The sequence below is a fragment of the Actinia tenebrosa genome, unplaced genomic scaffold (genome assembly GCF_029948245.1).
Source record: "Actinia tenebrosa isolate PJP-AT-01 unplaced genomic scaffold, QUT_ActTen_1.0 PGA_scaffold14__42_contigs__length_11649687, whole genome shotgun sequence".
Lineage (NCBI taxonomy): Eukaryota > Metazoa > Cnidaria > Anthozoa > Actiniaria > Actiniidae > Actinia > Actinia tenebrosa.
This window is the reverse complement of record NW_028292574.1, coordinates 11355642-11372852: the sequence shown is the minus strand read 5'-3', so window position 1 is coordinate 11372852 and position 17211 is coordinate 11355642. Positions and strand designations below refer to the sequence as shown.

The 17211-nt window shown below is 37.7% G+C and overlaps 4 protein-coding genes across 5 annotated transcripts; 2 read left to right on the top strand and 2 right to left on the bottom strand.

Annotated features, from left to right (window-relative positions):
* The first annotated feature begins 1 nt into the window (after position 1).
* Positions 2-13142, top strand: LOC116291415 (WD repeat-containing protein 70). 2 transcript variants are annotated; one of them, XM_031698586.2, is made up of 24 exons: positions 2-165; positions 413-553; positions 1196-1261; positions 1676-1768; positions 2307-2374; positions 2448-2531; positions 2616-2675; positions 2777-2839; positions 3118-3258; positions 3676-3759; positions 3889-3965; positions 4210-4280; positions 4424-4491; positions 4779-4817; positions 9127-9226; positions 9462-9546; positions 9645-9711; positions 10614-10685; positions 10807-10907; positions 11121-11200; positions 11430-11546; positions 12251-12366; positions 12536-12579; positions 12804-13142. In XM_031698586.2, exons 1-24 carry the CDS (start codon positions 126-128, stop codon positions 12892-12894), a joined length of 1968 nt encoding a protein of 655 aa, XP_031554446.1. In that variant the 5' UTR covers positions 2-125; the 3' UTR covers positions 12895-13142. The 2 variants fall into 2 exon arrangements, with proteins under 2 accessions (XP_031554446.1, XP_031554447.1); XM_031698587.2 differs by having other exon boundaries at positions 5-205.
* On the bottom strand, positions 4989-8782 carry LOC116291417 (UDP-glucuronosyltransferase 2B7). The gene is made up of 5 exons (XM_031698588.2): positions 8597-8782; positions 6626-7238; positions 6294-6500; positions 5675-5963; positions 4989-5467 (listed from the first exon to the last, which is right to left on the bottom strand). The coding sequence occupies exons 1-5, from the start codon at positions 8744-8746 to the stop codon at positions 5188-5190; spliced, it is 1539 nt and encodes a 512-aa protein (XP_031554448.2). The 5' UTR covers positions 8747-8782; the 3' UTR covers positions 4989-5187.
* Positions 13143-13880: 738 nt separating the features above from the next.
* LOC116291365 (ubiA prenyltransferase domain-containing protein 1-like) lies at positions 13881-15178 on the top strand. The gene has a single exon (XM_031698535.2). It carries the CDS (start codon positions 13948-13950, stop codon positions 14902-14904), a length of 957 nt encoding a protein of 318 aa, XP_031554395.2. The 5' UTR covers positions 13881-13947; the 3' UTR covers positions 14905-15178.
* A 473-nt stretch (positions 15179-15651) lies between these two features.
* LOC116291364 (ceramide-1-phosphate transfer protein) lies at positions 15652-17200 on the bottom strand. The gene has a single exon (XM_031698534.2). The coding sequence runs from the start codon at positions 17087-17089 to the stop codon at positions 16457-16459; it is 633 nt and encodes a 210-aa protein (XP_031554394.1). The 5' UTR covers positions 17090-17200; the 3' UTR covers positions 15652-16456.
* Between the last annotated feature and the right edge of the window lie 11 nt (positions 17201-17211).

The following is a 17211-nucleotide window of genomic DNA, read 5'->3' as shown; positions in this document are numbered from 1 at the left end:
CACCTCTGACATTCAAGATGGCGGACTAAACTTCAAAAGTTGTTTAGCTAGTGTTTAAGTATCAAATATTCTTAACTGAAACACTTAACTAGTAGGTTAATAGCTGGATAACAAGTTACGTTACTATGGACGAAGAAGACCTTGAAGAAATGACAGCTCTTCGTGGTAATACATTAGAGATAACCAAGTTAGCAGACTCGAATGGGTGACTCTCGTAGTACAATTATTATCCTCTATTTATTGTATTTATGTATTTACTCGTATGTTTTTCTGGTGTTTAAAGACGCCTTACGTTGTTGCACTCCAACATTGATAGTTAATTAAACAATTTGTATGTACTATTTTCTAATAAATCTGTATAAATATGTTGCATCATTAGATTGAAGCTTATTTACTTATGTTCAATTTTCAGGAAACTCTAAGTATCTGATCTCTCAAGGTTCAGCAAGATCAGGTTTTGGTAGCTTTGGTCCATCACGACAAAAGCCTGCTCCTTCAAGGTCAAGGTCAGATGTTCCAAGTTCATGTAGCGTGAAGACCACACCACAGGCTGGTAACGACAGACATATTCCAAAAATAGAAGAATATAAATAAAATATTATTTATAATACAAGATTTCTTATGCCTCTCACTTCTGGGGCCTTGGGATCAACATAGTCATCCTAGGCTTGGGCGTAATGTTTTTTTACCATTTCAGACCATGTGTCATTCCCAAGATTATCATTTCTTTGTTTAACAGTTGCAATCGTTTACACATGAGAAGACACATGAATATGGATACGACTCAAACAAAGAATCGTATTCAAGGAAATGACACTTCGTTGGTCTGGAATGGGGAAAACACTATGCACAAGCCAAGGAGGTCTATTCCTGGACTCAGCATCAAATGCGAATATAGTTGGTCAGGTCTCTTCCTATATTCCAAGGCTTATCACTAGTATGTCTACCAATAGTCTCCTTCACAGTTCCCTGCACCATCTTGTAAGATAGCCGTGCCTTTGCATCAAAGCGAGACAAACGGTGAGCTTGCAATGACAGATGCATGTGAACAATTGTCTCTATCACTGCAAGCTCACCATTCGTCTTGCTTTGATGCAAAGGCATGGCTGCCTTTCAAGATGGCGCAGGGAACTTTGAAGGGGACTATTAGGTGGTAAAATAACTGCCATCTATAATTTTAACTTCATTTCATTAGAAGATAAATCAAGTGAGCAAAGAGAAGCATCAGACATGGCTGCTATGATGGGGTTTTCAGGATTTGGTAGGTCATTCATTGTTTTATATATTTCTGATATAACAGGACAAGGTAATACCCATTAACATACATACATACATACATACATACTTTATTCGTCCTCTATAAGGCTTTTCAGAATAAAGGGCCTAATTAATTACAATTAAAATAATACTATATATAATTATATAAGAAGCAAAAAGAAAAGATCAAAGAATAAAGTAAATAAATAAATAGATAAATAAATCGTACATTTAAATTACATTAAGGTTTTAGAAAATCTGAAATAAGATGTTGTTTTAATGTCCGTTTAAAGTCTTTCACGGTTGAGCTCAACTTAAGGGCAGAGTCTAGTGAATTCCACAATTTGACAGTTCTATAGTAAAATGATCTTTGTCCAGTAGTCGTTCTTAACATGCTATACATGCACCCATGTTTTAGGCAAAAAACAAGCTTTAAAGTTTAATGTAGAGGAGATGTTTGAAAAGGCTAGATCAACAGCTAAGCAAGTCAGTATGGCGGCAACTATCAAAGGTACCTTTATTCCTGTATAGCGATACTTCATGTTTACTAGTAAAACCATTGTGACCTTAATATTTCATTTTAGTTAAGTTGCTTCATGTCAACAGCCAATCAGTCTCTGGTTGGATTTCGCTGGTTTGCACATGAATAACAAAGGCTTATGCCACATGAGGTATCATTATTATGTAGACTTAGCTATGTAATTGGCATAGCAGGAAAAACAATTCCCTTTCACTACTGTAAGTCTCGCATGTCTGGTTGTTGGTTTGATTCCTGTCAATAGAGTTTGTTTGATGTGTTGTGCTCTTCCTTGAAGGGAAAATTTTTCTGTAAGTGCAGGGTTCTCCATTTTTCACCCTCCACAAATACCAATCAGATAAAAGTTTTTTGGTTAGATTATTAAATGTAGTGGAAATGAGTGTAGAGTGTATATCATATATAAAACAAAATAAACCATATTTATTAACATATTTCTCAGGGAGAATTGCATTTTTTTCCTGGAAATCCTTTTCTTTTCTATACTTTAATATCTTGGATATAAATATTTCAGAGTCTTCACAAGTTGATGATAATGATGAAGGTCCATCCGTCATGTTACCTCCATGGATGGAAAGAAAGGTCTGTTTTTGTCATATCCACCATTCATCTTTTAAAACTATTTATTAAACTAAGTTTATTCTGATGTATTTAGGAAGAAAAAGCATCAACAAGTAAACTAGAAACAAAGGATGATGATGATGATGATGAAGATGATGAAGATGATGATGATAAAGAAGTAAGGTTCCTCTAAGCTAAATAAATGTACCTACTACATTAAGTTACAAGCTTGACATTCTGGTAATGCTGGTTACTCTTTCAGGAAGTAGAAAACAGACTACCAATAAGCCATGAAGTTGTACTTCAACATGGATCAAAAACTGTAAGTACAAAGATTCAAGAATGATGTCAAAATATTATTTATTTATTATTTCCATGACAACAGCCATGGCCATGTGTGTTTACACTGTCTGTTAACTTCAGATTTCAGCCATTACCTTGGAGCCGTCTGGTTCTCGACTTTTAACGGGAAGCCATGACTATGAGGTGAGTAACTTTGTTGTGCAGGTTTGTGCGAGTACGTGATGTTCATCTTTTTCTCTCAGACCATTTCAGACCATGTGTCATTCCTTGGAGTACCATTTCTTGAATGTTATTTCATAATCTAATCTTATTCTCAAAAGAATGATGCATGGTCTGATATGGGAAAGCAAGAGTAAAGAAATCCATTGTAGCTATGATTACTAATTTAATTATCAGTCACTGATGATTGTGGCTGCTAATTAGGTAGTGTTAATAAGTTATCATTATTATTGGGGCAATAGATTAAATTCTGGGACTTTAATTCAATGGACGCTACACATCGAGCCTTCAGAACATTACAGCCATTTGAATGCCATCCAATCAAGTCAGCACAGTACAGTATTACTGGTGATTGTATTCTTCTTACATCTGGTAATGCACAGGTTAGTACTCCTGTTATAGTACTGTGGAGCACAGCAGTATTGTACTAGCCTCTCACCTCTGGAGCCTCTCACCTCTTTGCATCACATGTGAATAGCATTTGTTGGGTTTCTCCCTTGATTCTAGGGTTTTCCTTTAGTCTTCCTCCCTCCCATTACCTAACCAGCTAAATTCTATTTAAATCTGTGATAACAATTGCCCTGACTTTGATCAGCCCAGAGGTTGTTTCAGGGTATTGACTGTCTGTTCATTATCTGTCTGCATTATAGATGTCTTGTCCCATCTGTCCCTTTGCGTTAATCTCTCACTGTTCCTCTTCCATTTCTTTCTCACAATCCCATTCCCACTACCTTCTGGTATCCTCATTTTAGCTTCATAGTTCTTCTGTCTTCATTCTCCTGTATTGTTTTTATGAACAGGCTAAAGTTTTGGATAGAGATGGGTTTCAAGTACTGGAGTGTGTTAAGGGTGACCAGTATCTTGCAGACATGGCTAACACTAAGGTAATCACTGTCAAAAAACTATTCAAATCCATAAAACCGATAGGGAATATAGTGTGTGGTTGTGCTAGTAACATTGATGTTTTACCCTTGATGTCTTGGGCTACATTTCTGGACATGATATTCTTTTAGGGTCATGTTGCTACTCTTAACTGTGGACGATGGCACCCAAAAGTAAAGGAGGAATTTTTGACTTGCAGTGATGATGGGTATGTTTACATAATATCTGATAGAGGTGTTTGTTTTTAGAGGCGTTGTTAAAACTGCAGACATATTTAAGGACAAGAACAAAACATTGTTTTTACATGATTTCATTTAATTTCCCCAAGGAATTTCTATTGCTTGCCCTTTAACATGGCTGCCATGAAATCATTCTATATTCATTCATTGATACAGATTCTTATGAGTACTGTACTTTAGTTTATGATGAAAGTTGTGTTTAATGTTTTCTAGGACTTTGAGGCTGTGGGATGTTAATAATCACAACAAGAACAAAAAAGTTATCAAAACGAAAAACAAAATGGGTAAGATGAATTTCTAATAATATTTCATAATATCCCTCGTATCCCTTGCATGTATCTCAGAGAATAAAATATATGTAACCAGATAACAATGAATGTAATTTTGGTCAAGAATCAGTGAAAAGATATTCTTTTTTGTATTACAGGCAAGAAGACCATTCCATCTCATTGTTGCTACAGTAAGGATGGCAAATACATTGTTGCTGCTTGTCAGGTAAATCTTCTAGGGATTGAAATAAGCTGAGAACCCCTGACCCTCCCCTCCCCTCCCCTTCCCACCCCACCCTCCCTCATGTGTCTATTAAGGGGCAGTAATATCGGCTATAAAGAAGCTCTCTCTAATCTCTTCAACGAAGATAATCTATTATGCATTGGGTGGTAATACGAGCAACATTTGCTTGCAACTTACAACATAAACAAAGTTGTACGCTATTGTGGCCCATGTTACTGCACGTTGAAAGTGAATGTGTTTGCATGCTGTAATTTGCATATATTTTCCAGGATGGCTCCATTCAAGTCTGGGATACAAAGCGACCATTTGTAAGTAACATCTCAGTGGATTTCTTTACTATCTGTTATTATCATAACTAGACTCTGTAGGTATGAGTAGTAGTGATGGAACATAGGGGCGGGCAGGGATGGTAGAGAATGTCTTATGACACATGAATGGTATTTTTCTTCTATGTCATACGTGAACACCGAAAACAGAGGTTAAAGACCCAGACGTCACAACGTTTGTATTAGATTTTCATAATCAGGATAATTCTAGTTTATTATCAAAAGGGGTGCTCTAGGAATGCCTGTAAAAACATTACTAGACAAAGGTTAACGTAAGGTGATGAAGGAAACAAGAAGTGCAGGGTAGAGTGTTACTATCTTTACTCCCTCCCTCCCTCCCACGGGACAGATATTATGACGTTTTAGGTTTTTTGGAAGGCCTGCAGCAGATGTTCATCAGTAGCTTGACAAACATGAGGAAAACACTCAATACTACAGTCAACACTAGACCAAGCACCAGCATCACATCCAACATGTATATCTGATAGAAGGGTAGATCCAGGCTCCTGGGTTTGAGGTGCTTCAAGTCACCCACAGCGTGCACATATTCAACGAGTTCTGCTGCCTGTTGTACTGGAGATCGTGGGCTCGACTTCAAAACACGTGACACGAACAGCATTCGTTCTTTGTACCTGGGTTAGAAAATAATCAGTACTTCAGACATAAGCAATTGGTTTTAGTTAGTCGTAGAGTAACTGAAAAGCACACACTGGAAGTATGGGATGTGTGTACTTACAGCATTGACAGCATGAATCCAGTTCTTCTTCATCATTAGAACTTGAATAAGACTCCAGAAAAAAAGGGTTCCTTCCGGATGGCATGACTTTGTTTTAACTTACCTTTTCTCTTGGATAATTTGTTTTAAAAGTTTTGTCAGTCGTTCTGTGGAGATGGAATTCAAGGAGACAACCTCAGCCATGCCTGAGTCTTTAAGAATCTGTGCATTGTCGTGTTGATCCCCATAGAAAGGCATACAGAGCATTGGTATGCCATGGTAAGATGCTTCAGCCATGCTGTTAGCACCAGCATGAGTAAAGAACAACCTTGTCTTGTTATGTCCCAGCACATCATTCTGTGGTACCCACTTCATAACTTTAATATTCGATGCAAATTTACCTTTGAAGTTATCTGCAAAGAAAAACCAAACTCTGTTTGACTGGAAAGATATTAATAACTGGACCACTACCCTGATTTTAACTACACTGCTAATGTGCCGCCTTGGGTTGACCCCTGGACCAGCCATCATATGTGAGTAGAATTGCTTGTTGGTTCTCTCCGAGTTCTCCACAAAACAAGAGTCTTAATTCTAGTGATGCCAATCTTTTTGGTACCTTGTCAATTAGCTGGAATGTTCAGCCCCAAGACTCCAAGATGGTGTAAAAAGCCTCGCCACCCATCCACCCGGAAAATGTTCTGGCATTACACGAGTGATTTCCAATGAAATGGTGGAATACTCACCCAGATTTAGCTTCCACAAGACTTTCTGAGGCAATTTAGAGAAAGCTTCATTCATGATTTCAATCGCATCGTTACTTATCGTATCTAATATTGAACCAAAAGATACATATATAACACCATTGTCACCAGATCTCTCGAAAAACTCCTCTAGCTCGTTTGGAAGTAGCTTTGGTGGGCTGGGCATGAAGTTGCCAACTTCGCGAATATCTAAAGAGGCAAAAATCTCTTAGTTTTGTCTAACTTTAAAAGAGAAATAATTTGAGATAACGTGCTTTCTGATTGAAAAGTTTTGCAGCCAATCATATGTTGCGTTAGATTGAAGGTTCACTTACATGGTGGCAATGGCTGTGCGTAGTCAGTTACCAGGCTCACCGTCAATAAAATCATATCTACGGTTGCCATGGTTTCTCGGATACTTTTTTCTGGTTTGATCTTGTATTTTGCCTTTAGTTCTCCATAAGTTGGATAAAAACAGCCTTCGACGATGTAAAAACGATTTACGAGATAAGATCCAACATTTATAATCCTGTCCACAAGTCCCATGTTTTTTGGCCGGAAAGAATTGATCTGAGGTACGTAAGCTGGGTTAGAAGAATGACCGAACAGCACTATCGTTGGTGTACTTATACCACTCATTGATATCACAACGTGTGGGATACCAAACATATCTGCCACAAGAGAAGAACAAGGGTACAAAGAATCTCCGATCAAGACATCTGCTGTCTTTACTTCCTTCATCATGGCGTCATTGCTCAAAAACAGATCACAGTAGGTTTGTTGCTTTTTAAAAAGAAGAGATATTGTTTTTCTCATATTTGTTATCCCTCCTGATAAGGCTTTCACATGTTGTGCTCGTTTTTTTATTTCTTCTTCAGGAATTTCAAACGTCTTTACGTTTGATTTTCCAATGGCGTAACTGGCTTCTTCACCAACGAGAATAGAAACCTAAAAAAGAGTTTGAAATTCAGGAGTGTTAGAATTTACTCGATTCCCAGTAGTCGACTCCAAGATCTTTTTCTTCCTCCTCACAAAAAAAACCCTAGCTAATGAGACCATTTTCTCAAGGTTGCGTGCGCATCCAACTTGGCGGGCCAAGAAGATATATCTAAAGAGTAGAATAAACGATTTTAAATTTTATTCTCATTTTAAAAAATTTCATAGCAATAGACCAAATGCAAAACTCGTACCGATGTGAGGCTTAGTTGTGAACAAAGGGATCTGGCGTGATTCAAAGCAATCTGGCGTGATTCAAAGCAATCTGGCGTGATTCAAAAGTCACGAATCGTGTTCTGGTATCGTGCCCCATCAAGTTCCTTAAATTTGGATGCGCACGCAACCTAGAGAAAACGGTCTATTAATAATGGTTAGAGCTGTGCTCTAGACAGCTTCTGGGGTTACTGGGGTTAACATGGACTGCGAGGACCAGAGGACCTTCACATTCCCACTTGCAGTTCGACCCCGTTAAATTAGTACACCAATATATATGGTGGGGAAGGGGGGAGTAACACCTTTGATAGATATGACATGATATGAGCATGTTTTGGCTTTACTATAAAATTAATCCTTAGAAATAGTTTATTGACCTTGTAACTGAGTTATGTACTGTTTAATAAACGAGCAGGAGTGTTTTATCGGGTATAAAACACGAGGCGTAGCCGAGATTATTGAACGGCTTAAAAAACTCCTGATGTATGTTCTCATACTGTACCGAATTCTTTACGAAATGAACCAAGTTTGATAGAGAAAATCCAAGTTAAAGTTTATGCAAATGAAGACGAATCTATATCAGATATAAAACCTCCTTCATGGTCATGATTTCTATTGTGTTTCCTTCATGAATTATTGATGAGTTTTTTAAGAGATATATACACTTTTACTCTACATTATGTATTGCAACTTAGCGATGCAACCATTTAAACTATCATCTTATCAATGAAATTATAATTAATTATTGCTAGGGAAAACACAATAGAAATCAGTCACCCAGGAAAAAACTGTAAATTGAATACAGAATTGTCCTCATTGCATTAAACTTGGACATGGAGTTTCTCAATCAGACTCACTCCAATCTCAAAAACTTCAGTAGAGCATGAAAATATACTCATAGTCCTTTGATATGCAGAGTTTGAATCTATCACAAACGATAAATTATTCTATACTGAGATAGCATATGCTTTGATCGTGCAGTGTTTGCCGTTTGAAATGTGCTCATTTTCATCCCAAGAGATAATAATTATCAAGCAAAGTTAGACGTCATCAACTAGTAGACAGTCCTTGAAGATCATTTGACTTTATAATATTACCTCATGTCCGCGATCTTTGAGCTCATGTCCAAGCTTTTCCATAACGATGAAATGACTTCGACCAAACTGTGGCATCATGACGATCTTTGCTGTAAAACATCCATTGGTTGATAGAAGAAGCAATAAACACAGCGCTTTGACGTCCATCATTACTTGTGGTGCACTCCTCCTTTAATTTACATACTAAGTTTCTTCGTGTCACGCAAAGGGTGTCCCGATGAACTGCTTTTGTCACATAATCCTTTACCAAATAAGGTAATAAGTTCATGTTATAAACGACTCAGCAATGCATATATTGCATAGTAGTGTATTGTTTTATAGAACATGGATCGCAAATAAATGATCTCTAATTTAGTTTGAAGGGGATATGTTAAATGTCATAGTGTGTGTTTCTTTTGTTGAGGAAGCGTGAAACTTCCATCAGAAAAGTAATCACCCATAAAAAAACGCCGGTGTTTTCAATAGTTGAGCGTTTCTATACTAATTATATTGAATTAACATCACTGATGTTTGTTTTTCATAACCCACAGGTGAACACAACATTCATGAAGCGAGATGCGCACTCGTCTGGTAGCGAAACGTCTTGCATCGATTTTTCACACACTGGAAACGTCATGGTTTCTAGAGGAGGTACGTGCAAATACAGAACTGGAGGGAAGGGATAGTTTATTAGCACAGGGGGGCAAGAGGTTGGGGCGGGGGACAATACATAAGACTCTAGGGGGTGGGGAACGAAACATTAAAGCAGGAGGGTGGGGTGGAGGACAATACATTAGAGTAGGGGGTAGGGTGTGGGAAGAATCAGAGGGAGGTAAGAACTGCAAGAGTCTCTTTACTGTCAATATATTTTATAATATCATTACAGGCGATGATACAGTTAAATTATGGGATCTTAGGAATTTCAAAAACCCGGTTAACGTTGCTATTGGATTAGAAAATCATCACGCCCAGTAAGTAAAACAGTTATTCAAAACATTTCTTGTTCTTCTTGTGGATATCTGCTTGGATAAGAATGTTGTATTGATTTCTTTCGTATTTTTCCCCCCAGAACATCGTGTTATTTCAGCCCGGATAACAGGCTCATTGTTACTGGGACATCTGTAAGAAAAGGAGAGGTAGGTTACAATAAATCACTCAGAACAAAGTAAGTGTGACTATGAAACAATCAAGGTCACGGCACAGCACAGCATGACCGTACCGTGATTGTTTCATAGTCACACCATCAAAGTCACGGCACAGCACAGCATGACCGTACCGTAGAAGTGTTCACGGTACGGCGGTAGGACAGTACACCTTTTGCTGTTCATTAACAGAAAATGTACATTCATTTGTGCCAATAGTTGTATCAATAACGTGTAATGTACTTTCATCAACACCACAAGTAACATCATTAGCGCGGATCAACTTTCAGTAACGACAATTGAATATGCGTGTACATTCATAGGCATCAATGGACAATCAATAGCGCGTTTGTACATTCATATGCGCGAAATGTTTCTAAATGTTTATTCGAATCATGCAAATGTTTGTCGAACCACGCTATAGAATATAACGTTGACCCTCATGATTGTCCAAACGCGTTATAGATTGTCAATGATTATGCTAATAGCACTAATGAATTTTCACTTTTGGGTAAGTGATTGTCCATAAATGCAATTGTTTGTCATTTGGTGTCAGTTGAAGTTGAATTTCGCGCACAAGAAAATACATTTCGCGCATATGAATGTACAAACGCGCTATTGATTGTCCATTGATGCCTATGAATGTACACGCATATTCAATTGTCGTTATTGAAAGTTGATCCGCGCTAATGATGTTACTTGTGGTGTTGATGAAAGTACATTACACGTTATTGATACAACTATTGGCACAAATGAATGTACATTTTCTGTTAATGAACGGCAAAAGGTGTAATGCATTATGACTGTATAGTATATAATGAGCATTTCATTGGCTTATTGTGCCAGGAATAGTGATAACTAGTTCATTTGTTTCCTGTGTGTTCGTCTTTAATCAGGGAGATGGTAAACTTGTGTTCTTAAACAAAGATACTTTACAACCAGAATATCAGTTCAAAGTAGGAGATTCGGTAAGTCAGTGTTAACCTGTTTTAGTTCAGCACCAAACCTCTCTCGCTCCAAATCGTTTGGTCTCTTCTCTTTCTTTAGGTTGATAGCCACTGACCAGTTTTTTCTGTTTTTACTATTTAGAGTGTAGTGAGTTCGTTATGGCATTCTCGTTTGAACCAAATTGTTGTAGGCACCAGTACAGGCACGGTCAAAGTCTATTTTGATCCAGAAAAGAGCAACAAGTAAGTCGAAGTCTAACATTGGGCTTCCTGTGGCAAAACAAACAAAGCAAAGACTGGAAAGTTGGACACAGGAAGCCCAGTTGGCTAGTGTCACGTGGTATTGCAGCTGATGTGAAAAGAACAATACATTCTTCCCCGCGTAGCCTCGCACGATCAGCGTCTACATGCGGCCGTGTTATCAAGGTCTATGATAACGATGTTTTTGTTTCCTAGGGGAGCCAAGTTGTGTGTGGGTAAAGTAAGACGTCAAAAAGTACAGCGAGACATGCCACTGCCTGATCATATCATCACTCGTGAGTATGATCACGTGATCAGTGTCGGCCATCTTGGATGACACCGGTCACATTTGACAAACACATTTTTGCATTGTTAATACGTTCGCGTCTGCATATAGTCCTGCACATAATCACTGTCCGAATATTGAATGACACCGATGACGTTTTCCAAACCAATCTTTTGTATTATTAACAAGTTCGTGTCTTCATATTTCTGCGCGGTAGTGATCATGTTGTTTATTTGCAGCTCATGCGCTTCCCATTTATCGCCAATCACAACCAAGAAACATGAAAAAAGTCAAAGAAAAACAAAGAAAGGATCCTCTGATGTCGAACAGACCAGAACTACCCGTTACTGGACCAGGTACATACTTACAAGCATTGGGTTTATTAAAGAAATAGATAGCTTGGGCACGTGTTACGTGTAGTTATATGGCATCAGTGGGGATTGGCATTACACAAATTAGTAGGAATTAGTGTGCAATGTGTTCTCATAAAGCATGCGCTTTAAACCAATCAGGACGCAAGTTTTGTATTATTTTTTATATTATTACATATTATATTTTATATTATATAAAAACAAGTTTAGAAACCACCAACTAGATGTATTTTTCTACGTTCCACTTTTTCAATTTAAGTGTTTGTTTTTTTTCAAGGCGTGCGGTTTGGGCAAAAAATAAACAGTAGAAATTGCCCATTTCAAGGGCGGATCCAGGGGGGCAAAGGGGGGCTGAAGCCCCACTTCAACAGAAAAAAAAACAAAGCAAAACTGAAGAATTATATGCTTTTTTATTGTTTTCGGTTGTGTTGACGGATGAAACTCAATTAGCCCCCCCTAAACTCAATTAGCCCCCCCCCCTTAAATTTTGGCTGGATCCGCCTTTGCAAGCTGGATCCGGTGGTTCGATAAAGCCCAGCGAGCCTAGTGATGTGTTAATTTCCATTTTTTATTATCAAAAAAGCGGGGCTGTCAATCGCACTATTCGCAACATCCATCAGATTAGAGAAGTTTATTCAGTATGGGATACGAAAAAGTGATGGATCCTCGAATGTTGTTTTTTTCTCCAGGTAAGGGTGGTCGGATCACATCTGGTATGTCTCTATCTGCTTTTGTGGTCAAAAATATCGCTCTGGAGAAAGCAGATGACTCACATCCCCGAGAAGCAATTCTCAAGCACGCTGAGGTATGTTATATTTAGGATATATTTCAATGACAAAGACTTTCAAATATTCGAAATGTCTCAGTTATACTCGGGAATAACTAATGACTAATAACTTATAACTAATAATAACTCCCTTGAGTATTATATCTTTAATTACTATAGTCAAGAGATGTATACTTGAATTTTATAGGCAGCAAAATCAGACCCTTACTGGGTATCACCAGCTTATGACAAGTAAGTCTATTCTATGTTAGTAATCATGTTATTCTTCACTCTTTTCCGGGAGAAAACTTGGGCCAACTCTGAAGCAGATTCACTGCCGTCATGGATCGCAAAAAGAACATCACACGACCCTAAAAATGCTTCAATAACCCAAACTGAATTCGAGAGTATTATAAGGACGGTTCAATAACACTATTGGAATTCGAGAGTAGTCAGGACGGTTTTTATAATTTCAGAACGCAACCAATACCTATTTTCCAAGAACCGGAAGAAGACGATGACGAAGACGATGAAGAGAGTAGCAACAAGAAGATTAGATTGATATAGACAACAATGTTTGTCTTGGAATCCGCTGACCGTTATTATTGCGCGCTATATTTTTAGTGAGTCTTGGAAAAGCTGTTGCTTGATTGGTGGATGGAATGGCTTCAGCCTGGATTGACTTGCTGTGCAGAACACTAAATACCCGGAGTATTGAACGTTTAGCAGATAGAGCCGGCCATAAACTGTTACCTTAAGAAGATAACTTGCCTACCGTTGACTTGCGTAACTTAATAAAAAGTTTCCTATTGCAATGCAAATCGTATTACATATATTTATAAAGGGCATACAACGACAACTTCACTTCCTACAAGAATTGTTGGCAACCTTGGGGTTTCCAAAACGTCTAATATGTTTTTGTAGCTTGGCTATTGTCTCGGAGCGCCAGTGATCATGACAAATCATTAATCAATCATAACATAACATTTTAATACATTAATAAACATATTTTAACCACAAGTGTAGATTTAAAGCTGTAAAACCTCTCTTACATTGATATATTTATCCATTCACTCATTAACAGTACCCATTTGACGTACACATATTTACAATTTCAAAACATTCGCGTACCCGCTTACACCCAAGTACCCATTTGACCCCACCCAACCAACACCTGCATCTACCTGTTCATTTATCTACCTATGTACCCTGTACCCATCCAACATTCACCCATCCACTTCACTTCCATCTACCTATTCACTGCCTACATACCCATTTGACTCGCACCCATTGGAACCATTCTACAGGCACCCATAAATATATCCTCCTCTATATACCCCATTTAACTTGCACCCTTCAAACACATACACCTATCAATCATTCCATCCACCCATATAGCCATCCTAATATCCTTTCACCTTCGCATGCATAAACCTATTCCTATCCTACTACCGCACTCCTGACGAAAAAAGTATGTTTATTTACGTACATGGGCCTCCTGTATTGTTATGTAGCGGAGTGGAGCCTAGGTTTGCTGGTTATTTCGCTGACCAGCATAACAGTGGGCGCAATCCACGTGAAAAGATACAAGGTTTTTGTCAGGAGAAACGACCGAAAAAAATGAATGGAAAAAGCTACAAAGAAGCTATTAATGACGTTAAAAATGATAAATATACCAAGAAACATTCTCGTTTTGGGTCATATTTACTGGCTTTACGTCCATGGTCGTTTTCTGCGTCGTTAATTCCCGTTGTTCTCGGAGCGTTGCTGGGGTGGAAGACAACCGGCGAGTTAAACATCCTTCTGACTTTAGTCACTACTGTTGCAGTCCTCTGTGTTCATGCTTCCGGCAATCTCGTCAATACATACTATGATTATCTACGAGGTGTAGATAGTAAGGTTTCAGACGACAGGACGCTTGTAGATCACATCTTGACTCCAGATGAGGTAGTTCGTGTTGGTGCTTTGACTTATGTTGTAGCAAGCTTTTGTTTTCTGGTCGTTGTGACTTTATCACCCGCCAAGATGGAACATTTGGCTCTCTTGTTCTTTGGTGGACTTTCAGGATCTTTTCTTTACACTGGTGGTATTGGTTTGAAGTACTACGCCCTTGGGGATATCGTTATTCTTATAACCTTTGGACCTTTAGCTGTGCTGTTTTCCTATATGATCCAGTGTGGTCAGTTTGCTAGCTTTCCTCTATACTATGCTATACCACTGGCACTAAACACTGAAGCCATCCTACACAGTAATAACACCAGAGACATGGACAATGACGAAAAGGCTGGCGCAGTGACTCTGACGATACTAGTTGGTAAACATGCATCTTATGCTGTTTACTGTTTGTTGTTGTTTACGCCTTATGTCATCTGTGTTGTTTGGGGTGTCAACATCTCAGTTCGGTACTGCCTGCCACTGCTGACCATAGGTTTTGCATTCAGACTAGAGAAAGAATTCAGAGATGGTAAACTTGCTTCTTTACCAAAGAGAACTGCTAAACTTAATTTTTTCTTTGGGCTTCTGTATCTCATTAGCTTTGTCATAGCTCCACGACTACCACACATAAGGAAATTATAACTATTCACCTTTAGGAACAGAGTAAAGAGAAAAAAATTTTTAAACATCACTTAACTGTAAATAGTTCATTAAGACCCCCAATTGAATTGTAACAAATTCTGCTATACGCAATGAGTGGAATATTTTGTGTACTTAAAAGACATTGCTTGCTTCCTGCAAAGCCGAAAAAATAGATTTGTGCCAAAAAATACCATGCTCTTGTAAAAAAAAGAGAAGCTGCAATTAAATTAGCCTTACAGTGACAAAATTGAATTAAAGTTTCTGCTTGAACACACAGCAGACTGTTAATGCAATTCACTTGAGGCATCAAGTGATATGCAAATATACACTAGTTCACGGACGGATGATCGGTTGTCAAGCAAAGCCAATTCTTAACTAAGGAGCATTTTTCTACTTTTCCGATCAAAATCATGAAAAATAAATACTAAACATTCATATTTAAACTAAAAGAGGCTGTTTCCTGGTATTTTTGTTTGGTTTAGGCTATTTATAAAAAATATCCCAAAAAGTCACTTAGGCCATTTTCATTTTCATCCCTTCAATTGCCTTTCGTTAAAGGCTATAAATGTATACATTTCAAGCATTTGTAAATACTTCTTTATAGGAGCTTGGTAATTATATATATATCAATAAATAGTTTGTTATAATGTTAAAGATCATTCTAATAAATGTACATTATGAATCCTGTAGTTATTTAGAAAGTTATTTTGTAGATCAATGAGGGGAAATTCAATAAGATGTAAAAAATAAATAAAGATTTTTTATTTTTCCTTTCCCTGCAAATAAAAAGTTCAGTTGATATCAAATGCATTATGTACAGAACTGTACATCTGAAAAGATCTGGTTTCAGATGGCCAGTTTTTTCCTATAACATATGCATGTCAGATAATATTACATCACACGAATGATTTCTAGTAATTGAAAAGTTTATTGTATTGAATAATCCATACCTACTAATTAATCTGCATGGTTATTTGGTATATCCGCCAATCAAAATAATGACAAGAAGCTAAAAATTTGATTGACAGATATACCAAGACCTGCAATCCAGAATAGTGGCTAATACACCAATACCACAATCATTGTTCTACCTCCCTAGTTACAAGCTAAAATGTGTTTCTAATATACTGCATGGAACTGACACTGTTGAAAATTGTTAATGTCTGTCTTAGAATCACTGCATTCTAATTATGAAGGTACATTAAGGAAAAATCAATAATTTAAAAAATCTTAGGAATTCAAGTTCGTAGGTCAGACATTCTGTATTCCATATTGGGAAAACTATCCATTGTTTGGGTGGACACAAGCATAGCTGGGATCGGTCTATTATCCTAGTAAATGAGTAAAAAGATGTATAAATAGGACTCCATAATTATTCAGCTAAATATAATTTTCCATTTTATTCTAACGTCAACTCACAATATTCCAACCAGGACCTGATATAAATACATAATAATGAAAGTAAAGAGAAAAGGGAAAAACTTCAAAAATGTCAAGACCCAAGTACCCATGGGTGGGGAGGGTGAGGAGAGTATATTATATGACCCTCTTGTTATGGCAGACCATGTAGATCATAGGAAGTATATAGTTCTTCTGTAGCATCATATACAGGACGAATAGCATCAACTGCATCTTTTAACAGTTTCTTTGCTTCTTCATTGCCAACATCAGCTGGAGATGCCTTCTTAATCATGTCACCAACACTAGCCAGTGTGTACATCGCAAGTAAAGCAGCCTTTCTGATCAACCATGGATGATACTTAGCCAGTGTTTCGTTATACGACTCAGACGCTAACGTAGATGAGCTGTCGTTCTCGCAAGATTCACTCAGTCGCTTCATGAAGAGCATGGTAAAAGCCAGAGCTCGATGAAGCCTTAGTAATGTTCGTGAACCGGATAAAGGTTTAGTTTGGGCATCTGTCAATTTATTTTCAACTTCATAATCAAACATGCACTTCACATTTTCGTATTTATCACCACTTTGATTTGTTCTGTGATGCTGAAGAATTCCTATTTTATCCCTGACATCAGAGGTTATAAATCCAAACACGGATCCAAGGGAGTCAAAGAAGATACACAGCTCATCATATCCTCGGACGTACTCATCCAGACAAATGCTTTCATCTTGCCTCGCCTTCATAAAAGCATCAACCACCACATCTAGGCGAAAACTGCGCTCACACATGACTTACACCAATCAAGGGCAAAAAAACTACTCGTGATAGGCCAGGAATGTTTGATTTTTAAATTTTAAACGATTTAGTAAAGTACTTTTGGTTCCACGGAAGTGATTTTAATCGAATGACC

Bases quoted from the DNA above. Each gene is read 5' to 3' on its own strand.
- LOC116291417 (XM_031698588.2), bottom strand. From the start codon at position 8,746: ATGATGGACGTCAAAGCGCTGTGTTTATTGCTTCTTCTATCAACCAAT. The intron at 6,501-6,625 runs GTAAGTGAACCT...TTGCCTCTTTAG, and splicing joins CGCACAGCCATTGCCACCAT to ATATTCGCGAAGTTGGCAAC. The intron at 5,468-5,674 runs GTAAGTTAAAAC...TTTCTAACCCAG, and splicing joins CAAATTATCCAAGAGAAAAG to GTACAAAGAACGAATGCTGT.
- LOC116291364 (XM_031698534.2), bottom strand. From the start codon at position 17,089: ATGTGTGAGCGCAGTTTTCGCCTAGATGTGGTGGTTGATGCTTTTATG.
- LOC116291415 (XM_031698586.2), top strand. From the start codon at position 126: ATGGACGAAGAAGACCTTGAAGAAATGACAGCTCTTCGTG. The intron at 2,840-3,117 runs GTGAGTAACTTT...TTGGGGCAATAG, and splicing joins CGGGAAGCCATGACTATGAG to ATTAAATTCTGGGACTTTAA. The intron at 4,281-4,423 runs GTAAGATGAATT...TTTGTATTACAG, and splicing joins CAAAACGAAAAACAAAATGG to GCAAGAAGACCATTCCATCT.
- LOC116291365 (XM_031698535.2), top strand. From the start codon at position 13,948: ATGAATGGAAAAAGCTACAAAGAAGCTATTAATGACGTTAAAAATGAT.